General features: G+C 36.0%; 2 protein-coding genes across 2 annotated transcripts; both read left to right on the plus strand.

The window, feature by feature from the left end:
- Positions 1–208: 208 nt before the first annotated feature.
- On the plus strand, positions 209–1,147 carry LOC136388854 (olfactory receptor 51F1-like). The gene has a single exon (XM_066360663.1). It carries the CDS (start codon positions 209–211, stop codon positions 1,145–1,147), a length of 939 nt encoding a protein of 312 aa, XP_066216760.1.
- Positions 1,148–17,310: 16,163 nt separating this feature from the next.
- On the plus strand, positions 17,311–22,770 carry LOC136388855 (olfactory receptor 51F2-like). Its single transcript, XM_066360664.1, has 2 exons — positions 17,311–17,362; positions 21,783–22,770. Exon 2 carries the CDS (start codon positions 21,826–21,828, stop codon positions 22,768–22,770), a length of 945 nt encoding a protein of 314 aa, XP_066216761.1. The 5' UTR covers positions 17,311–17,362; positions 21,783–21,825.
- Positions 22,771–24,257: the final 1,487 nt, after the last annotated feature.

Raw genomic sequence — 24,257 nt, forward strand, 5'->3', positions numbered from 1 at the left:
TTGAATTTAAGACTAAACACACATATAAACATATATGTAAACTAGATTTTGATTTAGAGCAGTCATGATGTTAGAGTACTTATCCATGTGTTTAGATAACTTTCTTAACCAAAAGAAAATTTATCTCAATATTTTTGTATAAACCTGTAATTTCTTATTTCTATAGGATGTTAGCAGTGTGAGAACAAGTACTACAAATCCACAAAACATGGAGATTTTAGGTAACTTGACATCTATACTTCCTACTTTCTTATTGACCAGCATACCTGGCCTGGAGTCTGTCCATGCCTGGATCCCTCTTCCCTTTGGCTTTCTTTATGCCATTGCCCTCTCTGGGAACAGCATGATCCTGCTTGTCATCATTACCCAGAAGAATCTCCATGAGCCCATGTACTATTTCCTCTTCATGCTGTCAGCTGCTGACTTGGGCTTGACTATTTCTACAATGTCAACAACATTACCCATCCTCTGGTTTAATGCAAGAGAAATCAGTCTAGATAACTGTATTACCCAGATGTTTTTTCTTCATGGATTTACTTTCATAGAATCTGGTGTGCTAGTGGCTATGGCCTTTGACCGCTATGTGGCAATTTGTAACCCTCTGCGGTATACTATCATTCTCACTACTTCCAGAATTATTCAGATGGGCCTCTTAATAATTATACGCACTGTAGTATTAATAGTGCCACTACTCCTTCTCCTTAAATCCCTCAATTTCTGTAGGAAAAATGTCCTTTCCCATTCTTACTGTTACCATCCAGATGTGATTAAATTCTCATGTTCAGATACTCGAGCCAACAATATCTGTGGATTAATTGATCTCATCTTGACCACAGGGGTGGATACACCATGCATTGTTCTGTCTTATATCTTGATCATTTACTCTGTGTTTAGTATGGCCTCCCCCAAAGAACGACACAAGGTATTCAGTACTTGTGTTTCTCACATTGGAGCAGTTGCTATTTTCTACATCCCCATGATAAGCTTGTCCTTGGTGCACCGCTATGGCCAATCAGCCCCCAAAGTGGTCCATTCAATGATGGCCAGTATATACCTGCTTTTGCCGCCTGTGCTCAACCCCATCATCTATAGTGTAAAAACAAAACACATTCGCAAGGCTATACTCAGTCTTCTCTTTACAAAATAAACAAAAATGATTAATTTTAAGAGAACCCTGATAAAGTTTACTTTCACTGTAGAAAAGCAAGTCTGGTAAGTTGCTGTCTATGAGATATATTTTCTCATTTTATTTAATTATTCAACAAATATTTTGTAAGCATTTTTATGTTTTCAGTTATAAAATATACCTCAAGAATCTTGTAGTCCAATAATAAAAACAGGAAAATATAATAATGAAACAATAAAAATAATATTTGTAGTAATTAACCTTTATTGATTGCTTATTTTTTAAAGATTTTATTTATTGATTTTAAAGAGAGGATAGTGAGAGAGAGAAGGGAGTGAGGGGAGGTTCAAGGAGCATCAACTTGTCATAGTTGCTTCTCATATGTGCCTTGACTGGGCAAGCCCAGGATTTCGAATCAGCAACCTCAGCATTCCAGGCCACTGGGCCACCACAGGTCAGACTGATTTTTTATTTTACATTAGGTGTCCTACTAACTACTTTGGAGATATATTCTATTTATTTTTAAAAACAACTCAATAAAATTATTAGTTGTTTTAGAAATGAAAAAACTGAAACCTAGAGACATTTATTTATTCATCAAAGGCCAGACATCTAACAGAGTAGGGTTTTATTTGAACCCAGACTTTCTGTCTCTTAGACCCCATTGCTCTTCACTAGTATTTTTATACTCTACCAGAAGCAGCTAGGTATATGCTATGAGATGAAAACTGATGTTTATGTCTATATGTCAGTGGCTTTAAAAAGTTATAATGGCTCCCCTAGTGTATACTTTACTTTATTTTCTTCATTAATAATTAATAGTTGAAGATTAAAAAAATAGTACAAAGAATGAAAAAGTAAGCCATAAATCAGATCTCTGAACTTGATAGTCAATAAGGTTTCAAGGATTGGGGACATTTGGCAATCCATCACAAAAATTGGGAACTTTGGGAAACTGAAAATGATTATGTAGTGGTAGAATATAAGGAAGTTAGGGGCAGAGGATCTTAATCATTTTCTGCATGATGGTCTTTTTGGAATCTAATGAAACTCATTAACCATTCTCCACACACACACCAAAAAATCACATATAAACACACTTATACAATTGTCCATAAATATCAGAGATTTTACAAATGCCATGAAAGATCTACATGGTTTTCTTAACCAACCAATGAACCAAAGTAAAGAATTCACTGTTTCAGCCTACAAGCAGTCATACATAACTAGACTTTAGCCAGTTAGCTCCTGAAAAGAGATTCACAGTAACTATATCAATTTAAGAGGCAGGCAGAAGCTTAACATACAGTTGAGAATAATGGTAAATAAAATAAAATAAAAATAAAAATAAACCTCAGAGAAACATAGAGATAGAAACCTGATAGGAGTCACACCAATTTTGTTGCAATTGGAAATTTATCAATAGGAGTGATGCTTCCTGTTTCCCACAAACACTGGGGCAGCAATGTGCTGGAGCTCACACCAGCTTGCGAGAATCCATAGTGTATATCTCATCTCAACTCTGTATTCAATGATGCCATATTGGCAGCTGAAATCAGCCTTTATATATATCATACGAATTGGTAGACACTACAAATGAAGAGGACATTTGTTTCTCTGTTTTCAGAGATACAGTTTTCCAGCATACCAGTGACTAAAGGTCTACCTTATATTTGGCCTTGTGAGAAACAGTAGAAAATAAAGTAAAAATGTAATCCCCCTCACTCAAAAAGCTTAAAGTCTAATGTGTGAAGTAGTGACATAAACAAATTATAAAATAATATATTAAATTTTGTGATACTTTATAATACAAAATTATACCTCTTCTTTGCACTATATTCTGAGTTGAAGTGATTCATTCCAACAGTAAATGGGAGATAGTATTCTGGAAGCAACACTGTGGGAGAATATAAAAAGTATTTTGTCACCATTTTACTTTTCAGGAAAAAATACTCTCCTGAGTTTTAAATTTATAGGTTCTATCTGAAAATAACATTGCAAAATATGAAAACAAAATCTGCCCTGGCCAGTTGGCTCAGTGGTAGAGCATTGGCCTGGCATATGGATGTCCCAGGTTCAATTCCAAGTCAGGGTACACAGGAGAAACACCCTACTTCTCCACCCCTCCCCTTCTCGCTTCTCTCTCTCTCTCTCTCTCTCTCTCTCTCTCTTTTTCTCTGCCTTTATTGCAGCCATGGCTCAATTGGAGCGAGTTGGCCCCAGGCACAGAGGATAGCTCCATGGCCTCCAACTCAGGTGCTAAAAAATGGCTCCAGTTGCAATGGAGCAAGGGCTCCAGATGGGCAGAGCATCGCCCCCTAGTGGGCTTGCCGGGTGAATCCTGGTCAGGGCACATGTGGAAGTCTGTCTCTGCCTCCCCTCCTCTCACTAAATAAAATTTTTAAAAAAGAAAGAAAACAAAATCTGTTGTTATTTTTTGTTTTGTTTTCTCTGTCCATCAGATTTTTCCAATTGAATTTAGATGACAATATTAGTATTAGTTGCTTAAAGAACATCTTTTGATTAAACAATACAATTTTATTTTAAAAAAATGATTTAATTTGATTTAGAAATTAAGTTGTGCTTTCTGAGTTTTGTATGTGGGAAACTTTTGAAATCATACATGGCTGCTAGCTGCTTGGAGCTTCAGAAATATAAAACACATAGAGCATTTAAGTTGAGGGGCTTTAACTGGGAGATGCTCAAAGAGCTACAACGTTGCAAAATGTGCTTCTAGCTGCTCTCAAAAAAAAAGAAAAAGAAAAAGAACAGACTCTAGATATCTACAGAGATCTCTAACTAGAACTGAGCAAGAGAACAAGACAATGAAAAGGAAAATATATTCTTGATATATTTGAGGTCTCATAAGTGCAAGCAAAAACTTAGATTTTATTTAGCTTGCATTGTCTACAAAATGTCCAGGATACTATATAAACAGATTATGTGGTATAATTCTCAAAGGGAATAAACTTGTGCTTGCCTTAGTATGTAGAGTGGGCTTGAGGTAAAATATTTAATTAGCATTTTAATAAATTTCAGTAACTTAAAGGGCACCATTAAAAAGATACTCATAGGAGAGACTTCAGGATCTGAAGAGTTTATTCCATAGGTTACAGGTAAAAATCAAAGAGAATGACAAGAAAGAAATAAACAGCTGTGTGCATGTTTAGGCATACCATTGTTTTCATATGTTTTTCCAGACACTATGTAAGTTCTGATTCTTTCACGTATGTACATCTGTTGTATTCTCTCCCTGTTCAGTTGATACATCTAATACACAGCCATCTGATCAATTTATGGAAAAAATGAATTTAAAAGATTCTTTCAAAAGGATGCATATAGTGAAATCTCTCAGCCTTGAAGTAAATTACTATCTCATTTCCTTCATTACTCAGGTTTCCAATCAGGTTAGCATTTTTAGCATTCATCTCACACAACACATTTACTTTAGTTGAGTCATACTATTTTCCACTCTAAAATACCACATGCCTTTTCCCTTTGCTTTTAGTTTACATTGTATTCATAGTTCCATTCTATTCATAAACCATTCTTTTAATAATAATATAAAGTGTCTGAGGAAAAGGAGCATGCTGGGATGGAGAAATTATATAAGGGCAGAAGACCCACCTTAAGGAATGCTCCATGAAAGGCCTAGAGAACACACCTTTTATCAAGGCCATGAGGACCGAGCTGTGAAAACGACTCCAGCATCACTAAGAAGTACAGAGGTGGCTCTTCTCTGCTGACCAGGAATGACAGTAGGAGTTGCAATCACAAAGCCAGAATCATGACTATCCACGTATATGGTGAAGCCTTGACATAATAGAAACCAGATGGCAGTGATTAATTACCAAAAACTAGGGGGATGTAGTTATCATAAGAACCAATGAGTCGAAAGAACAGACAGGAGAACTTAATGTTCAAGTAGCTGTGAAGGTGGTTAAAAAAGCATGACATTCTTGGGCAAAATAAATGATAATCCAACAAAGGGAGGGGTAACATTCACTATAGAAAGAAGATAAAAATGGACAAGAAGGAAACTGGAAGACTGTCACACTTTGATATAAACTTCACTTTGACTTAAGTAGAGAAGGCAAAAAAAAAATTTTTAGTAGAAAGTAGCATCTTACTTTGTAGTGCAGTCTTAACAGGTTAGTTAGCAAAGGCCAGCGGGTATCCTCAAGTAAAAGTCACCCTATGCCCTCCAGGAATGCACTTGCCTTAGTTTCCCTGCCACCATAAGTCACTGTCAAGAGGAGCTCATGAGAAATGTGGTCTCCTTGGAATATAATGATAAATTTAAGAGTTTATTGGCTAGGACTGTTTCTCTCCATACTCTAAAGTGTGAAGGGCATATTTTAATAACAAGTACATCCCAAATTAAAAAGCAAACAAACAAAATAATATTTAGGTCAATACAAGCAGAAGCCAAACAACTGAATCTTGAGACAGAGAAGTCTAAGATCATGCCATTTCCCAGTCTTCATGCATCTCCCTTGAAGTTCAGATGCTCAGGAAATAAAGAACATGGTGATGGATATATGTGTATTCCTCTTTCAGCTTTTCTATAACTCAAAAATTATTTTGAAATATAAAGTTAAAAATTCTCACGAGAAAGCACCTGATTGGCCCTGGTTGAATCAAGTGTCTAAACCTCTTGTATTGACCAGTCAGGTTCATGTGTGCAGGCGTGGTATTGAGGCCTCTCCTTTTAGTTTGGGGTTTATGGCGGACTGCTATGCTGTATGTACACCTGAAACTAATACAATATTGAATGTTAGCTGTAACTAAAAAATTAAAAATATATATTTTTAAAGAAAAGAAAGAAATATTTTTTGCCTCAAAACTACCCAACACCCTTGAAATACCCACTCTTTATTCACCAAGAGAGTGCATTAAGAACATTTGATTAGAGACAAATATCTTTAAGGAAATGATCATGATTCTGGGGATTAAATAACTGACTAAGCAGAAAAATATTTTCAACTTTAAGTGTCCCTTTTAGCACAACCACTCAAGGCAAAAGTACCGAGGATTACAAAATCACTGATTAGATTAATAAAAGAGCAGTTATATAAAATTACAAAGTGTAAACACCAGCATTAACACATCATATTTTCCCCTCAGGCCAGCAGAGACAGATGCAGAGCATTTTTAAGCAAGATTAAAAAGTAATCAAGATTAAAATAATTAGTCTATTAGCCATAGAAATTATGAAATATCCCTTAAATGTAATTTAGATTCTTTATAAAATTTTCATTTGTTATATTAAGTAATTACTTATCCTGACAAATAATGTTTTATAAATTTAACTCTAATACTTTGCTACTAAGAACAACTGTGTTATATATCATTAAAATTAAAAAAACTAGCAATTCTCAGACTTGAGGCGATTTATGAGAATTAAAACATGCAAAAAAAATTACATAACATCTACAGTAATTTGAATCTATATTTCTGTACTCATTGCCTTATGTTGTGTTAGACAGAAAAGAAATCTATTATTCAAAACTAATTTTACAATAAATAAAACATGCTCTCGAAAGTCATGCACTCTCATGAGATATTTCTGTGTCTTCCTGCCAAAACAATCCCTATGCTCCATCAGTACCTCAAAGTTAGCAAGTCCAGAAACAAATTTATTTTGTTTCATTTACAAACAATCTAATTTGTCTATTAATGAATGAAATTATTTCTGCTAATAAGAGATGTAAGGTAATAAAAATATTTTTTCCTTGACAAACTTGATCAAATGCTCCTCTGACCCCCAGCAACATGTCTTTCTGTTTAAATGTCTATGTGATCAAAACTAAAAGATTTTTATCTCCCTTTGTGATGTTACCTTTTAGCCAATAAAACACTAAATCCTAATCTTGTGTACTTTTCACTAACATTTCTTTCTTTTTTTGTATTTTTCTGAAGTTGGAAACAGGGAGGCAGTCAGACAGATTCCCACATGCGCCCAACCCTGATCCACCCGGCACGCCCACCAGGGGGCGATGCTCTGACCATCTGGGGCGTAGCTCTGTTGCAATCAGAGCCATTCTAGTGCCTGAGGCAGAGGCCACAGAACCATCCTCAGCGCCTGGGCAAACTTTGCTCCAATGGAGCCTTGGCTGCAGGAGGGGAAGAGAGAGACAGAGAGGAAGGAGAGGGGGAGGGGTGGAGAAGCAGATGGGCGCTTCTCCTTTGTGCCCTGGCCAGGAATCAAACCCGGGACTCCTGCACGCCAGGCCAACGCTCTACCACTGAGCTAACCGGCCAGGGCCTTTACTAACATTTTAATAGATTATCTAGTTCATTATTCTATTCTGCAGATAAAGAAATTGATGACCTTAGCTGTGGTGTCTTTTCTTTGACCCACAGATGAACATTAAAAAAGAGTAAAGAATGCAAATTTGTGATTTCTACATTGGGCAGCTGCCCAGGTACCCACCTTAGAGAGAACCCTGATTACAAGTGCCATTTCAACAACTGGTTCACCGAACTCAAGAAAAAGTTAAGTGACGTCACAGAAATGGCGCCGTGAGCAGCGCGTCCGACAGATCTCCCCAAAATCTCAACAAATTTGTCAACTAGAAGCAGAAAAATTTATCCTCGGAGCATCCACACTGAAAGCAGAGAGACTGTTGCCCAGGAGGGAATACGCCTGGGGTGAGTCAACCCACACGTGCAGCTGCCCCCGCCGCGTCCCGGGGAGTGCCGGCAACCACCGGCGTGCTCTGAGAAGCCGCGCGCCCGCGCCCCGAGCCGCGTCCCAGGGAGTGCCGGCAACCACCGGCGTGCTCTGTGCTCTGAGAAGCCGCAGGCGCGCCCCATCCACGTCCCAGGGAGTGCCGGCAACCACCGGCGTGCTCTGTGCTCTGAGAAGCCGCGTGCCCGCGCCCCGAGCCGCGTCCCGGGGAGTGCCGGCAACCACCGGCGTGCTCTGAGAAGCCGCGTGCTCGTGCCCCGAGCCGCATCCCGGGGAGTGCCGGCCACCACCGGCGTGCTCTGGGAAGCCGCGCGCTCGCGCACCCCGAGCCGCATCCCGGGGAGTGCCGGCAACCACCGGCTTGCTCTGAGAAGCCGCGCGCCCGCTCCCCGAGCCGCGTCCCGGGGAGTAGCGGCCACCACCGGCGTGCTCTGAGAAGCCGCGTGCACGAGCCCCGCTGTTCTGAGAAGCCGTGCGCGCGCGCGCCCCGTGACGCAGTCCAGGAGGGGCGCCAAACCTGTCTTTCCTAGTCAGGAGATTCTCTCCGTGGACGGGGCACCTCACCCAGCCATTCGAGCTAACAATCAAGCGTTGGGGGAGGGGCGCGCAGGCAGCCTGAAATACTCTCTGGAGCACAGCTGCGGATCCAATCACTGAAATTAGCTAAACCCACAAAATCTACGCACCCACGGGGCTCTAATTGATAAGATCTCTCCCAGTTCAGCGATCCAAGACAAGAGGCATAATATTTTTCAGTGCCTTTCGCTAAAGGGGCGGGGGCAACTTCTGATTGACAGAGCCTCCATATTCAGGGATATACCTAACAAGAGGGACTTGGCAGATATTAAGATCTATATAGCAAGCAGCAAATAGTGCATCTTCTTTCCAGCCAAAACAGGCTACCAAGTGTGGAAAGCCTGGGTTGAGTGGTCCAACTGAATGATAGGCGCTGAACAGTCACCTTGACAACAATTGACTCCCAGCCCTGCCTGATTACGCTGGAGGCTCTGACTGCCAGAGCCTTACCCAGAGCCTTGCGCTGAGTGAGGATAGAGTGGGGATTTCCCAGCTCTTTGAGCCTCTTACTCCCCAGACAGAAGCAGTGGCAGCCTCATAGCTGGATCACCAGGCTGCTAATTCAGGAAGGGGAGACTAGGGGAGAGACTCCAGGAAAGCAAACTCTCTCTCATTGTTGGACTCTACAAACGCCAACAAGCCTTGACTACCAGTGAGACTAAAGCCAATTATATGACATTGCCATAGAATCCCATCAACTGCAAATCCCTACCTAAGCGTGACACAGGGGCAGAACCTGGGGTACAGAGTCATGGACCAGGAAGAGGGAGAGAAAAGAAAAAGGAAGAAGTTAACCTCTCAAAATCAAGAAAAATCCACAGACTTTATAACTTCTTCCACTAATTCTTTGTTGTTGTTGTTTCTCTCTTCTTTCTTATTGTCTTTATTTGTATTTCCTCCACCTCGGTCCTTTTATTCTCTGCCCATCTTATGCTACCCTTTTCTTGAACTACACTACCCATAAGTGTTACATTTTATTTCTTTTCTTCATCCTTACTCTCCCTTAGGGTTACACTCCAAAACCCTTAACTCTCACTCTCTCCCCTTTTGTTTTCTTTTTGTTTTTTTTCCCTTTCCTTTTTTTCTTCCTTTGTTTCTCTCTTTTTCTTATTTTTTCCTTTCTATTTGTTCCTTCTTTTCTCCTTTTACTTTTCCTCTCATTTAATCCTCAATTACGAACAAATTATTTAATTTGGGACTAAAGTTTTTTTTTGTTTTTGTTGTTTGTTATTTTTTTTTTTTTCTTTTCTGCTTTTGTTCTTGGTTTTCCTTTATTTGTTTGTTTTTGTGGCATTTTGGGTACTTTTTACATTGCTTTTTAACTCACTAGCATTCCTCCCAACCCAAAGTCTCCATTGTATTTAGTCTTCACTCCACTTAATACAACAGATTTTTACTTATTATTTTTATTTTTTTCTTCTTTAAATATTATTTTTTCTCTCCTTTTTTCTGTTTCCCTCTTATCCCTCTCATTATATCTTTTAGTCGACCATCACTTACAAGCAATTCATTTGATGCTTGTCTAAGATATCCTCCTTTTTTTTTTTTTTTTTTTGCATTTAGTAGGTCCCTACTCCCTTTTTTGCACCTTGAACTCTTCACCCCAAATCAGGCCCTCCGTTATAGGCAATTTTTGTTCCATTTAGCATAATATAATTCACAGGTCATCACGATATTTACCTAAAGAGGTGAGAGGAGGGAAGGAGAAGAAAGAAAAAAGGGGGAAATAATAAATCATTACTTTTTTTGTGTGTGGAGTGTTTTTTTTTTGTTTGTTTGTTTTTGTTTTTTGTTTTTTCTTTTTTCTTTTTCTTTTTTTTTTTTCTTCTTTTTTTTTCCCTTTTTATTCTTTATTAATTTTAATTAAGAATATCAACAAGACCACCTTCAGATGCCAATAAGAAAAAGGAAATCGAATATTATGGATACAAAAGATAGAGAGGTAACACAAATAGATGTGGAAAAATCTATGGAGAAAAGATTTAGCATACTGGAAGCCTTGGAGCCAAATGACAGAGAATTTAAAATAGAAATCTTAAAAATACTCAGAGATATACAAGAAAACACAGAAAGGCAATTTAGGGAAATCAGGAAACAACTCAACGATCACAAAGAATATATTACCAAGGAAATTGAAACTATAAAAACAAATCAAACAGAAATGAAAAACTCAATTCACGAACTGAAAAACGAGATAACAAGCTTAGCTAATAGAACAGCCCAGATAGAAAATAGGATTAGTGAAATAGAAGACAAGCAACTTGAGGCACAACAGAGAGAAGAAGAAAGAGACTCAAAAATAATAAAAAACGAGAAAACCCTACAGGAATTGTCTGACTCCATCAGAAAGAATAACATAAGAATAATAGGTATATCAGAGGGAGAAGAGAGAGAAAATGGAATGGAGAATATACTTAAACAAATAATAGATGAGAACTTCCCAAGCCTGTGGAAAGAACTAAAGCCTCAAATTCAAGAAGCAAACAGAACATCGAGTTTTCTTAACCCCAACAAACCCACTCCAAGGCACATCATAATGAAGATGACACAAACCAATGACAAAGAAAAAATTCTCAAGGCAGCCAGGGAAAAGAAGAATACAACATATAAAGGAAGACCTATTAGATTATCATCAGACTTCTCAGCAGAAACTCTACAAGCTAGAAGAGAGTGGACCCCAATATTCAAAGCCCTGAAAGAGAGGAACTTTCAGCCAAGAATACTATACCCATCAAAGCTATCCTTCAAGTACGAAGGAGATATAAAAACATTCACAAATACAGAAAAGATGAGAGAATTTATCAGCAGAAAGCCCCCACTCCAGGAAATACTAAAGGGGGTTTTCCAACCAGATTCAAAGAACAAAAGAAAACAGAACCCCAAGTAACAGCTCCACCAAGAAAACAATAAAACCAAACTTAAACTGTGACAACAAAAGAAAAAAAAGGGGAGAAAGGATGAAGATTAACAGTAGCAAAGGACGATGAAGCGCAGAAATACCAATAAGAAAGGGTACTACAATGAATATGGTAGGTACCCTTTTCATTACTTAATGATAACCACCCTTGAAAAAACCACCACAAAAACACTTGACTTAAAAAAGGTAGCAACAGAGGAAAGAGTATGGAATACAAACAAACAAAAACAAATGATAGAAAAACAAAAGAGAAGAATCAAACAAGATACAAAACTAACAGAAAGCAATTTATAAAATGGCAATAGGGAACCCACAAGTGTCAATAATTACACTAAATGTAAATGGATTAAACTTACCAATAAAAAGACACAGAGTAGCAGAATGGATTAAAAAAGAAAATCCAACTGTATGCTGCCTACAAGAAACTCATCTAAGCAACAAGGATAAAAACAAATTCAAAGTGAAAGGCTGGAAAACAATACTCCAAGCAAACAACACCCAAAAACAAGCAGGTGTAGCAATACTCATATCTGATAATGCTGACTACAAGACAGAAAAAGTACTCAGAGACAAAAATGGTCATTTCATAATGATTAAGGGGACACTGAATCAAGAAGACATAACAATCCTTAATATATATGCACCAAACCAAGGAGCACCAAAATATATAAGACAGCTACTTATTGACCTTAAAACAAAAACTGACAAAAATACAATCATACTTGGAGACCTCAATACACCGCTGACGGCTCTAGATCGGTCATCCAAACAGAGAATCAATAAAGATATAGTGGCCTTAAACAAAATATTACAACACCTGGATATGATAGACATCTACAGGACACTTCATCCCAAAGCGACAGAGTATACATTTTTCTCTAGTGTACATGGAACATTCTCAAGAATTGACCATATGTTGGGCCACAAAGACAATATCAGCAAATTTAGAAAAATTGAAATTGTACCAAGCATATTCTCTGATCATAAAGCCTTGAAACTAGAATTCAACTGTAAAAAAGAGGGGGAAAAACCCACAAAATTATGGAAACTAAACAACATACTTCTAAAAAATGAATGGGTCAAAGAAGAAATAAACGCAGAGATCAAAAGATATATACAGACAAATGAAAATGAAAATACGACATATCAGAATCTCTGGGATGCAGCAAAAGCAGTAATAAGAGGAAAGTTCATATCACTTCAGGCCTATATGAACAAACAAGAGAGAGTCGAAGTAAACCACTTAACTTCACACCTTAAGGAGCTAGAAAAAGAAGAACAAAGACAACCCAAAACCAGCCGAAGAAAGGAGATAATAAAAATCAGAGCAGAAATAAATGAAATAGAGAACAGAAAAACTATAGAAAAAATCAATAAAACAAGGAGCTGGTTCTTCGAAAAGATCAACAAAATTGACAAACCCTTGGCAAGACTCACTAAGGAAAAAAGACACAGGACTCAAATAAATAAAATCCAAAATGAAAGAGGAGAAATCACCACAGACATCATAGATATACAAAGAATTATTGTAGAATACTATGAAAAACTATATGCCACCAAATACAACAATCTAGAAGAAATGGATAAATTCCTAGAACAATACAACCTTCCTAAACTGAGTCATGAAGAAGCAGAAAACCTAAACAGACCAATCAGCAGGGAGGAAATAGAAAAAACTATTAAAAACCTCCCCAAAAATAAAAGTCCAGGCCCAGACGGTTATACTAGTGAATTCTATCAAACATTCAAAGAAGACTTGGTTCCTATTCTACTGAAAGTCTTCCAAAAAATTGAAGAAGAAGCAATACTTCCAAACACATTTTATGAGGCCAACATAACCCTCATACCAAAACCAGGCAAGGATGGCACAAAGAAAGAAAACTACAGACCAATATCTCTAATGAATACAGATGCTAAAATACTAAACAAAATACTGGCAAATCGAATACAACAACATATTAAAAAAATAATACATCATGATCAAGTGGGATTCATCCCAGAATCTCAAGGATGGTTCAACATACGTAAAACGGTTAACGTAATACACCATATCAACAAAACAAAGAACAAAAACCACATGATCTTATCAATAGACGCAGAAAAGGCTTTCGATAAAATACAACACAATTTTATGTTTAAGACTCTCAACAAAATGGGTATAGAAGGAAAATATCTCAACATGATAAAGGCCATATATGATAAACCATCAGCCAACATCATTTTAAACGGCATAAAACTGAGGACTTTCTACCTTAAATCAGGAACAAGACAGGGTTGTCCACTCTCTCCACTCTTATTCAACGTGGTGCTAGAAGTTCTGGCCAGAGCAATCAGACAAGACAAAGAAATAAAAGGCATCCATATAGGAAAAGAAGAAGTAAAGGTATCACTTTTTGCTGATGATATGATCCTATACATTGAAAACCCGAAGGACTCCACAAAAAGATTACTAGAAACAATAAACCAATACAGTAAGGTCGCAGGATACAAAATCAACATATAAAAGTCCATAGCCTTTCTATATGCCAACAATGAAATATTAGAAAACGAACTCAAAAAAATAATCCCCTTCACGATTGCAACAAAAAAAATAAAATACCTAGGAATAAACATAACAAAGAATGTAAAGGACCTATATAATGAAAACTACAAGGCATTGCTAAGAGAAATAGAAAAAGACACAATGAGATGGAAAAATATTCCTTGTTCTTGGATAGGAAGAATAAATATAATTAAAATGGCCATATTACCCAAAGCAATATATAAATTTAATGCAATTCCCATCAAAATTCCTATGACATTTTTTAAAGAAATGGAACAAAAAATCATAAGATTTATATGGAACTATAAAAAACCCCGAATAGCTAAAGCAATCCTAAGGAAAAAGAATGAAGCTGGGGGCATTACAATACCTGACTTTAAACTATATTATAGAGCCACAATAATCAAAACTGTATGGTATTGGCAGAAAAATAGACACTCAGACCAATGGAACAGAATAGAAAGCCCAGAAATAAAACCACATATATATGGTCAAATAATCTTTGATAAGGGGGCCAACAACACACAATGGAGAAAAGAAAGCCTCTTCAACAAATGGTGTTGGGAAAACTGGAAAGCCACATGCAAAAGAATGAAACTCGACTACAGCCTGTCCCCGTGTACTAAAATTAATTCAAAATGGATCAAAGACCTAAATATAAGATCTGAAACAATAAAGTACATAGAAGAAGACATAGGTACTCAACTCATGGACCTGGGTTTTAAAGAACATTTTATGAACTTGACTCCAATGGCAAGAGAAGTGAAGGCAAAGATAAATGAATGGGACTACATCAGAATAAAAAGTTTTTGCTCAGCAAGAGAAACTGATATCAAAATAAACAGACAGCCAACTAAATGGGAACTGATATTTTCAAACAATAGCTCAGATAAGGGCCTAATATCCAAAATATACAAAGAACTCATAAAACTCAACAACAAACAAACAAACAATCCAATAAAAAAATGGGAAGAAGACATGAACAGACACTTCTCCCAGGAAGAGATACAAATGGCCAACAGATATATGAAAAGATGCTCAGCTTCATTAGTTATTAGAGAAATGCAAATCAAAACTACAATGAAATACCACCTCACCCCTGTTAGATTAGCTATTATCAACAAGACGGGCAATAGCAAATGTTGGAGAGGCTGTGGAGAAAAAGGAACCCTCATACACTGTTGGTGGGACTGTAAAGTAGTACAACCATTATGGAGGAAAGTATGGTGGTTCCTCAAAAAACTGCAAATAGAACTACCTTATGACCCAGCAATCCCTCTACTGGGTATATACCCCAAAACCTCAGAATCATTGATACGTAAAGACACATGTAGCCCCATGTTCATTGCAGCACTGTTCACAGTGGCCAAGACATGGAAACAACCAAAAAGCCCTTCAATAGAAGACTGGATAAAGAAGATGTGGCACATATACACTATGGAATACTACTCAGCCATAAGAAATGATGACATCAGATCATTTACAGCAAAATGGTGGGATCTTGATAACATTATACGGAGTGAAATAAGTAAATCAGAAAAAAACAAGAACTACATGATTCCATACATTGGTGGAACATAAAAACGAGACTAAGAGACATGGACAAGAGAGTGGTGGTTACCAGGGGTGGGGGGAGGGAGGACGCAGGAGGGAGGGAGGGAGAGTTAGGGGGAGGGGGAGGGGCACAGAGAAAACTAGACAGAGGATGACGGAGGACAATCTGACTCTGGGTGAGGGGTATGCAACATAATTTAATGACAAAATAACCTAGACATGTTTTCTTTGAATATATGTACCCTAAATTATTAATGTCATCCCATTAACATCAATAAAAATTTATTTAAAAAAAAAAAAAAAAAAAAGTTAATTAGCAGTGAAACAGTGTGAACCAGCTGAATCCCACCACTGAATTAACCTAACCATCAAATAAATAGAGTTAAATAAAATGACTTCTGTTTTCTTATTTATATGATTCTCTCATCTAGAATGTGAAGTAGATCTTCACGATTAAGGAATATGTTAACTCAAGAAACACTGTTAACCACAGACTTTTTGTTAAGTACTGTATTCATGAATAAAAGTAAGGTAAGTAAAATATGTTTGTCTTAGCCTGAACAACCAGGACTAAATAAGATAATGTACCTAAAATTACTTGGTAAACATTAACCTTTTGAGTAGTACGAACACTCATGTACATCCTCGTGCCTCCTGATCATCCAGAGTAAGATTGTACAAAAATTTTTATTTTAAAAATGTGTAAGGCAACATTAAAAAAAGGCAAATGTATGTTCTTCTTGTTTCCCTAAATTGGTTATCAAACAAATATGATTTTAAGTTAATAAACCTGCAACTGGAACTAATTATATTTTTTGAAAAAAAACTCACTCCTAGGATCAGCGAGCATGAAAAAACTCACTACTCAAAGGGTTAATCACAAATGGCTGCGGTGGCACAGTTGGTAAACAATCAACTGGAATGCTGATGTCACCAATTCAAAACCTAAGGCACATATGAGAGTTAATGATTCCTCCTCCCCTTCTCTCTCTCTCTCTCTCCTCTCTCTAAAATAAATAAGGTCTAAAAAAACCAATCATTATACAGAATGTCAATGAATATAATCCTTGAGAATCAACTTATTTTTCTTTCCTAGAAGTTGCTTGCACTTGACCTGCCATGCTGCCAAATCTTCCTCTTCCATTAAAAGGGAACCCCCATGGAGCCCCTTGACTTTGTCATTATGTTTTCCTGCTTGTTTCTAATTTTAAGAGCCCATTTGCTCATTTTAACAAACATTTAATGCATATGACTATATCTGAAATTATGATATTACCTGGAGATCCTTTTAAAGCGTGTATCATTCCACTTAGTTGTACACAAAAGTATAGTAAATTATTTACAAGAAACACATAGCAGAATGAAAAATAAATTCCAGGATTTCATCTTAAATGTTGTATCCATGTTCAAAGTAATGATTCAATTTTATTTCTAATTACAATATGTAAACAAAGAGTTATTGTGTCACTATATTGATTTTTCTTTGTTTGGTTCTTTTCCACTTATCTGAGCATCTACATCTCCTGGTGCCAGCTAAGTCACCCAGGGGGCAGACAGAGAAAGCTCAACAGAATGGCACAGAAATCTCCCAAGGGCATTATCAGTCTCAGTTGGGTAAATGGCTACACCATCATGGTTCTTTATAAAAATTCTTCTTTCATAAAGGTAAATCAGTTAGCTTCGTTTACCTCACTCAAATAAGGATAAGAGAAGTATCTCCCTGCTGTTTAAAGACCAAGGCAAGTAGATGTTCTCCAGTCAGAAATAGTATTTGTTTGTGTCTAGAATAAAATAAAATGTGCCTTGTGACTTTAAGTTGCATCATTAGCAATTTAGCTTAAATGAGGAGAATTCTTTGAAAGTGAAGTTAATGATAATAATTCACCTTGTCTTCTGACATTGCTCTTTCAACAACTATATTCATATCCTTTCTAATTCTCTACATCTTGAAAGGTAAGACCCTCTCTATTTGCCCCTGGTCTCTAATCTACAAACCCTCCAGGCTTCTTTTTTTTTTTGTCAGTGAGAGGAGGGGAGGCAGAGACAGAGTCCTGCATGCCACCCCAACTGGGATCCACCTGGCAAGCCCATCTAGGTGGTGATGCTCTGACCATCTGGGTTATTTGCAATCAGAGCCATTTTTTAGTGCCTGAGGTGGAGGCCTTGGAATCATCTCAGCACCCAGGGCCAACTGACTCCAATCAATCCAGGCTGCAGGAAGGGAGGAGAAGAGAATGAGAGAGAGAGACAGAGAACTGAGTGGGAGGGAGGGGTGGAGAAGCAGAAGGGCGCTTCTGCTGTGTACCCTGACTGGGAATTAAACCCAGGACATCAACACACTGGGCCAACACTTTACCTCTAAACCAAGCATCTTATATTATGCTATACTTTTTTGTTCACTTCCATGAGCCTGACATCTGTTAAAAAAAAAACTTCAGATACCTAAGAACTACATATTGGTAGTCACAAAATAATCCCAGGGATGTGGAGTACAACGTAGACAATATAGTAAATAATATTGTAATAACTATGTATGGTGCCAGGTGAGTACTAGAAATATCAAGAAGACCATAAAATATAGGATGATCTAACCACTGTGCTGTGCACCTGAAACTAATACAAAATAATATTGAATATAAAGTGTAAATAAAAAATAAAATTAAAAAAAGAAATTCTAAATTTTATATAAAGATTTAATTTTTATCTGTTTAGCTAATCATAGCAAAAAATGTGCTTCTTATTTGTATTCTCTGAGACATAATAACCAAACTGCTAAATCACTGGCATAGCCTCACTGTTGTTTAACTTACATTTTTAATTGGTTTACACTTACTGTGGCACCTTTTTCCCATTCAGTCTTTTATGTCTTCAGTAATCTGATATATTTCCTTGTGATTTTTGTCTGAACACCAGAACAGTGTGCATAGTAAAGTAATAATACTTCTAATCAGAAGAACCTGTATACATACATACTCTGGCTCCATTATATCCATTGACGGGAACCTTTAATGAGCTCTTCATTAGGTCCTCTCACCTGAAAATGGAGACTGTTAGAGCCTACATGTAGAGATATCTAGTAAAGAAACGGACTCAATATTAAGTTCTTTTCTCTATGAAATATTAAAGCTATCTTCTCAGCTATCTTCCATCCTTTAACTTAGTTCATATTTCAGTCCAGTCCCCTGAGTATTGAGACTCAGTGCCTCAGGTCAGCACATGCATAAGCTGCAGTCACGGCTACACCTCCATGTAGGTTGTTAACTTTGTGACATTCCACAAACACTGTTTCTAAATTTAGGAAAGTTTAATAAATACATCTTTCAAGTCATATTCTGAGAAGAGACAAAGCAATTAAATAAATACATTTAATTACTTGAATCCCTGGCATTTTCAATCATAAGGATACTATTTTCTTATCCTAGAGAGATTGTGCTGGTATCCAATGTTTTGACAAATCATCGTGCCATGGTAAATGAGTTTCCTCTGCAGCAGAATATAATTTCAGACCTTCCTTTATGTAAGAGATGACTAGTAATCTAGAAAACCAGATTTTGTATTCTTCTTTTAAAAGAGTAGAGATGTTTTACTCTTTTCTTGATTACTCATACTTCTAAGAAACTAGATGAGGATAATGTTTTTTACCCATTTTTTCTAAAACCTCAGGCACATATTCCAACTTATGTTCAGTTACACACTCTAGCATTTTACTGATAGAAACCAAGTTGACTAGAGTGAGGTTGACCGGGAAGTGTTGATCACAAAACAGAGTTCATCCCAGACTACCTGGTCCTACTTAATACTAAGCACATACTAGCCCATCAGCCCTCCCTCTTTGCCCACTTTAGAAAACAACAATGCTGAGAAACAACTGCTGGGCAAGCTGATCAAGTTGCACATATGTTTCTGTCAGAGTAGAAATCTTAATATTTTTTAGAGACGTGTGAGAATGTTCTTGCACTAGGCGAAGAAACAAAACACTGGAAAATGTCAAAGGAACTAATAAGTCAAAAACATATATGTCATTTATCTCTCAATAACCATAGGCTATAGAATTCTGCCCTATGCTTTTTTAATATAAATAAAGAATAGGCCAATTTCTAACTTAAGGAACTTAGCACAATATCTCATATATATTATATTTATCTACCTATAAATACTCATACCTTAAAAATAAAAGGTTATTTTGAGGGTTAAGTGCACAAAATAGACAATTGGTACCTAATTATTGAAATAATTAAGAAATTATTGAATAAATTATTGATTTTTATACATACACATAATATTCACACTAGCAACAGTGGCTTTTGTTATCACTACTAGTAATTTTTAAGAAATCAAATTGTTAATTCAAAGGAAATAAAATCTTAAGTGTTTGAACAAATAATGACAAATGAGTGGTAAATGACATTTTACCTAATCACTCTCCACCATGGAAGAGTAGTTTTCTTTCAGTCAAACAATCCATACTAATCTTTATCATTTAATTAATCAAAAACAATTGTTCTAATTATTATTCCTTTTGGCTGATGGCAGTGATGAGATTCAGCCAGTTCGCACCAATTCAGGAGAACCGATACCTAACTTTTTGTTGAGTTCAGCAAACCAGTTGTTAAAATGGCACTTGTAATCAGGGTTCTCTCTAAGGTGGGTGCTGGGGCAGCTGCCCAATGTGGAAATCACAAATTTACATTCCTTACTCTTTTTTAATGTTCCTCTCCACAACAGCATGTGTAAGTGCCCATAGTAATGTTCATTTCGTCCATAGGTGAAAAAAATTGCAAGTGAGGATGCCAATCAAGAAGCAATATGGAAATATCATAAGTAATAGTTTTATTGTTTTTGTCAGGTATTATTTAACATTTTTTCATTAATATTTTAAAACTCTTATAACATAATCTAGTTTTGTGTACCTCTTTTATTGTTCTTGTTTTGGTATTAAATGCATGAAATAATAAGCTACTTTTCAGTCTATCTTTTTTTTATACTTAAAACAGTCATTAGGGCAGAGAACTGGTTGTTAAATTATTTGAATCCCACCACTGGCTGATGGTCAAATCAAGTATTTTTTTGCATTACTAGGAGCTCTTCTTTGGAAAATTCCATTTTAATGTCTTTTGCCCATTTTTTAATTAACTTTTCTGTTTTTTTACTATTTTATTGTAAGCACATTATTCAACTAAATGTTGTGTAGCTTCAAATATGTCTCCCAGTTTAAAATTATCCTTTTAACCCTGGAATTAAAGGACTTTTAAATCATAAAACAATTGTTTTTGTATTTTATTAAGTCAAATGTATCAATCCTTATCTCTATGGTTTATAGCTTTTGTGTTTTCACTAAAAAATTCTCACTCAAACATTGTGTAAATATTTACCTGATTACATTTAAATTATATGTGATTTATTCATAAGTAAATATTTAACCATCAGGAAATAATTATATAAATATATTGTGGTATTTGCTTTATTATACTGTTTTCAAAGGCTGTTTACACAACTCCATTAATTCAATAATTTACTTTATTACTACTGGTTTAAGAAGCTTCCTTTATATTTAACTAAATGTTTACCTAGGCCTCTTTCTATACTTTTAATTCTGTCCCTGGTTGTATTAGTTTCTGAAAAGATAGTAAATTATTTTAATTATATCTTGAATGGATTCTAATATATATGTAGTCCCTGAAAAGAGATGATTCCCCTCTATTAAAATCTTATTTTAATATTTCTAAAATTCCAAGGCAAAATTAATCAAATATTTATTTAGGCCAAGTCCTACTTGTGGTTAAATAGAATATTTCAAGAAAGAAAAATAAAATATAAATCAATTAGGAAAAACATATTCAATATCTACTATAAGCAAATAATTTTACTATAAAATTAGCTAAAAATAACCCCTTATTCTCATGAGATTATATTAATAAGTATAAATTTATAATCCAGTTGAAGGATAAAAATATAACCAAAAATATTAATAAGCGTACAAGATAGTGGTAAACACCAAATAAATGTATCTAAGTAAATTGAACTTAATTAAATATCTTATTTCAGTGATGAATCTCACTGATTAATATTGAGTGAAAGAAGCAAGATGCAAATAACATATCTTGCATGATTCTATTTATATCAAGATTAAGAACAGAAAAAAGTAATTATGACAATAGAAGTCAGAAGAATGGTTACTACAGAAAAAGACATTGATAAGAATGAGGCTTTAGGAAATCTCCTGGGTTGATGGTAATGTTATTATCAGTTAATCTTGGAAGTTGTTACATGAGTCATTACAGTTGTCAAACTTCACTGAGTCATACTCTAAAGTTTTGTAAAATAAATGTATATTAAACTTTAACTAAAAGTAATTTTAAAATTCTAAATTTAGAAAGTGAAGAGCTTCTAAGAGAATTCTGCTCCTTCAGACCATAATGTCAATCTATCATAACTCCACTTTTCTTATCTTCATTTTGACTGGAGTCCCTGGACTTGAATGGGCCCATACCTGGATCTCCATCCCCTTCTGCTGCCTCTATTTAACTGCCCTCTCTGGGAATACCTTTATCCTGTTCACAGTCCTCACTGATCCTAGCCTCCATGAACCCATGTACTATTTCCTCTCTATGTTATCCGCCACTGACATTGGCTTATGCATCTCTACATTGACAACAGTTTTGGGAATATTCTGGATCAATGCGCGGGAAATCAACTTCAATGCTTGCTTATCACAGATGTTCTTCATTCACCTCTTCACTTTCATGGAATCCTCGGTGCTCCTGGCTATGGCTTTTGATCGTTTTGTGGCCATTTCTAACCCCTTGAGATACACTACCATTCTAACTCATGCAAGGATTACACAGATTGGTTTGGCAGTCATTACCAGGGGGACTGTCATTCTGACACCACTAGTTCTACTTCTTAAGCGTCTATCATTCTGTGGCAACCACATACTCCATCACTCCTACTGCTTCCACCCTGATGTGATGAAGCTCTCATGTTCAGATACAAAGATCAATAGTGCATTTGGACTAACTGCAATAATCTCTACCGCTGGGGTGGACTCTATCTTTATCCTGCTTTCCTATGTCTTGATCATTCGCTCAGTTCTCAGCATTGCATCCCCAGAGGAGAGGAAAAAGGCTTTCAGCACCTGCATTTCTCATATTACTGCTGTGGCCATATTCTACATTCCTTTGATCAGCCTGTCTTTTGTTCACAGATTTGGAAAACATGCTCCACCCTATGTGCCCACACTCATTGCTAATGTATACTTGCTCATTCCCCCTGTGATGAATCCCATCATCTACAGTGTGAAAACAAAGCAGATTCAAAAAGCTATGCTCAAACTTCTGTGTTCCAAGAGAACTCACATTTAACAATTATTGTTCCCATATAGACCCATCTCAAAGTCAATGAAAATTTATACCAAATTGTGGTTATAAATCCATGTAATTTTAAGGTTAGATGGAACTAGACAGTATCCAAATTCAAATGTCTCTGCAATATAGTTAATCTTACCTAAGGCAATCTTATATTTCTATACCAAAAAACTAACTCACATTCTCACTATCTCTCAGTTACCCTATTCCTATAAGTGACTAACTGATCTCCCATTTCTATGCTGTTCCCACCCCAAACTGTCATTCACTTTAAATTCATTTTCCAAATATCCAGCTCAAATAAAATTAAAAAATAAACCAATAAGCATCTCTTCCATGTTTATTTCTCATCCAACAACTAAATGAAGCAACAATTTCTGTCTACTATTAAGTCTTTCACAATTTGGGCTCAATTTCTCTTTAAAGTTTAATCTACCTCTTCTTTTTTTCATATACTCTGCAGTCTAAGAAAACCAGTCTGCTAACTGCTTCATCATGCAGCTTTCCTAATAGTGGGCTTTACTCTTGGCTTTACTTCAACATTGACACCCATTCCTTACGTTATATATGTCATTAGTGGTTATGAAAATGAGCAGAACTAAGTGACATATCAATAGCTTAAATTTGTGATTTCAGCAGTTCTCGTTATACAATACACACTATTAATTTTACCAATAGCTTTAATAAATTTGCATGTAAGGAAATAAAGCCTTTCCATCTCTCTTGAACATTGACAAGGAAATAAGTTTTAAGTAAAATAACAAAAATCAGGAAGGGAAAAACAAATCTATAAAATATCAAGTGTTTGAAACCCTAGTATCTATGCATTTTTATAAGTATTTAGAGACAAGGAACAATGATAGTATATAGCTGTTGAAGGGGGGGAAAATCCCATGAATACTTTTTTAGTAATTTATATATATATATAACACAAAGGTTATTCTTTTAATGTTATTCCAGCAAGGTTACCACCATGGAAAAACATTTATATGTAGCATAGTGGAACTATTACAAATTTTGAATTTACAAAAATGGAATTTAGGAGCTGAAATTGGGACTATAGAGTGGAGAGGGGCAAGAAATGCTTCTTTTTTATAATATTTCTAGTAGTACTATTAGGTTGTTTAAACTGTAAATTTATCACTTACAAAATGATTTTTAAGTTTTAAAAAAATGCTACAGGTCTTAAAGCAAAAGTCAGCAGGCATTTAAAAAATCTAAAAAGTAGACTTTCAGAGGCCCTGGCCCAGTAGCTCAGCTGGTTAAAGTGTCATTCCAGTATGCCAAGGTTGCAGGTTTGATCCTTGGTCAGGACACACACAAGAATCAACTAGTGAATGTATAAATAAGTGGAACAATAAATCAATGTTTCTTTCCTCAAAAAAAATGTAATTTAATACCTAACTTTTTCAGGGTATGAAATATTACAAATTGTTTTTCACTCTAGTTTTTAGTTGTCTAGGTTTAAAAAAACTGGAATCTTA

This window comes from Saccopteryx leptura, chromosome 1 (assembly GCF_036850995.1).
Source record: "Saccopteryx leptura isolate mSacLep1 chromosome 1, mSacLep1_pri_phased_curated, whole genome shotgun sequence".
Classification (NCBI taxonomy): Eukaryota; Metazoa; Chordata; class Mammalia; order Chiroptera; family Emballonuridae; genus Saccopteryx; species Saccopteryx leptura.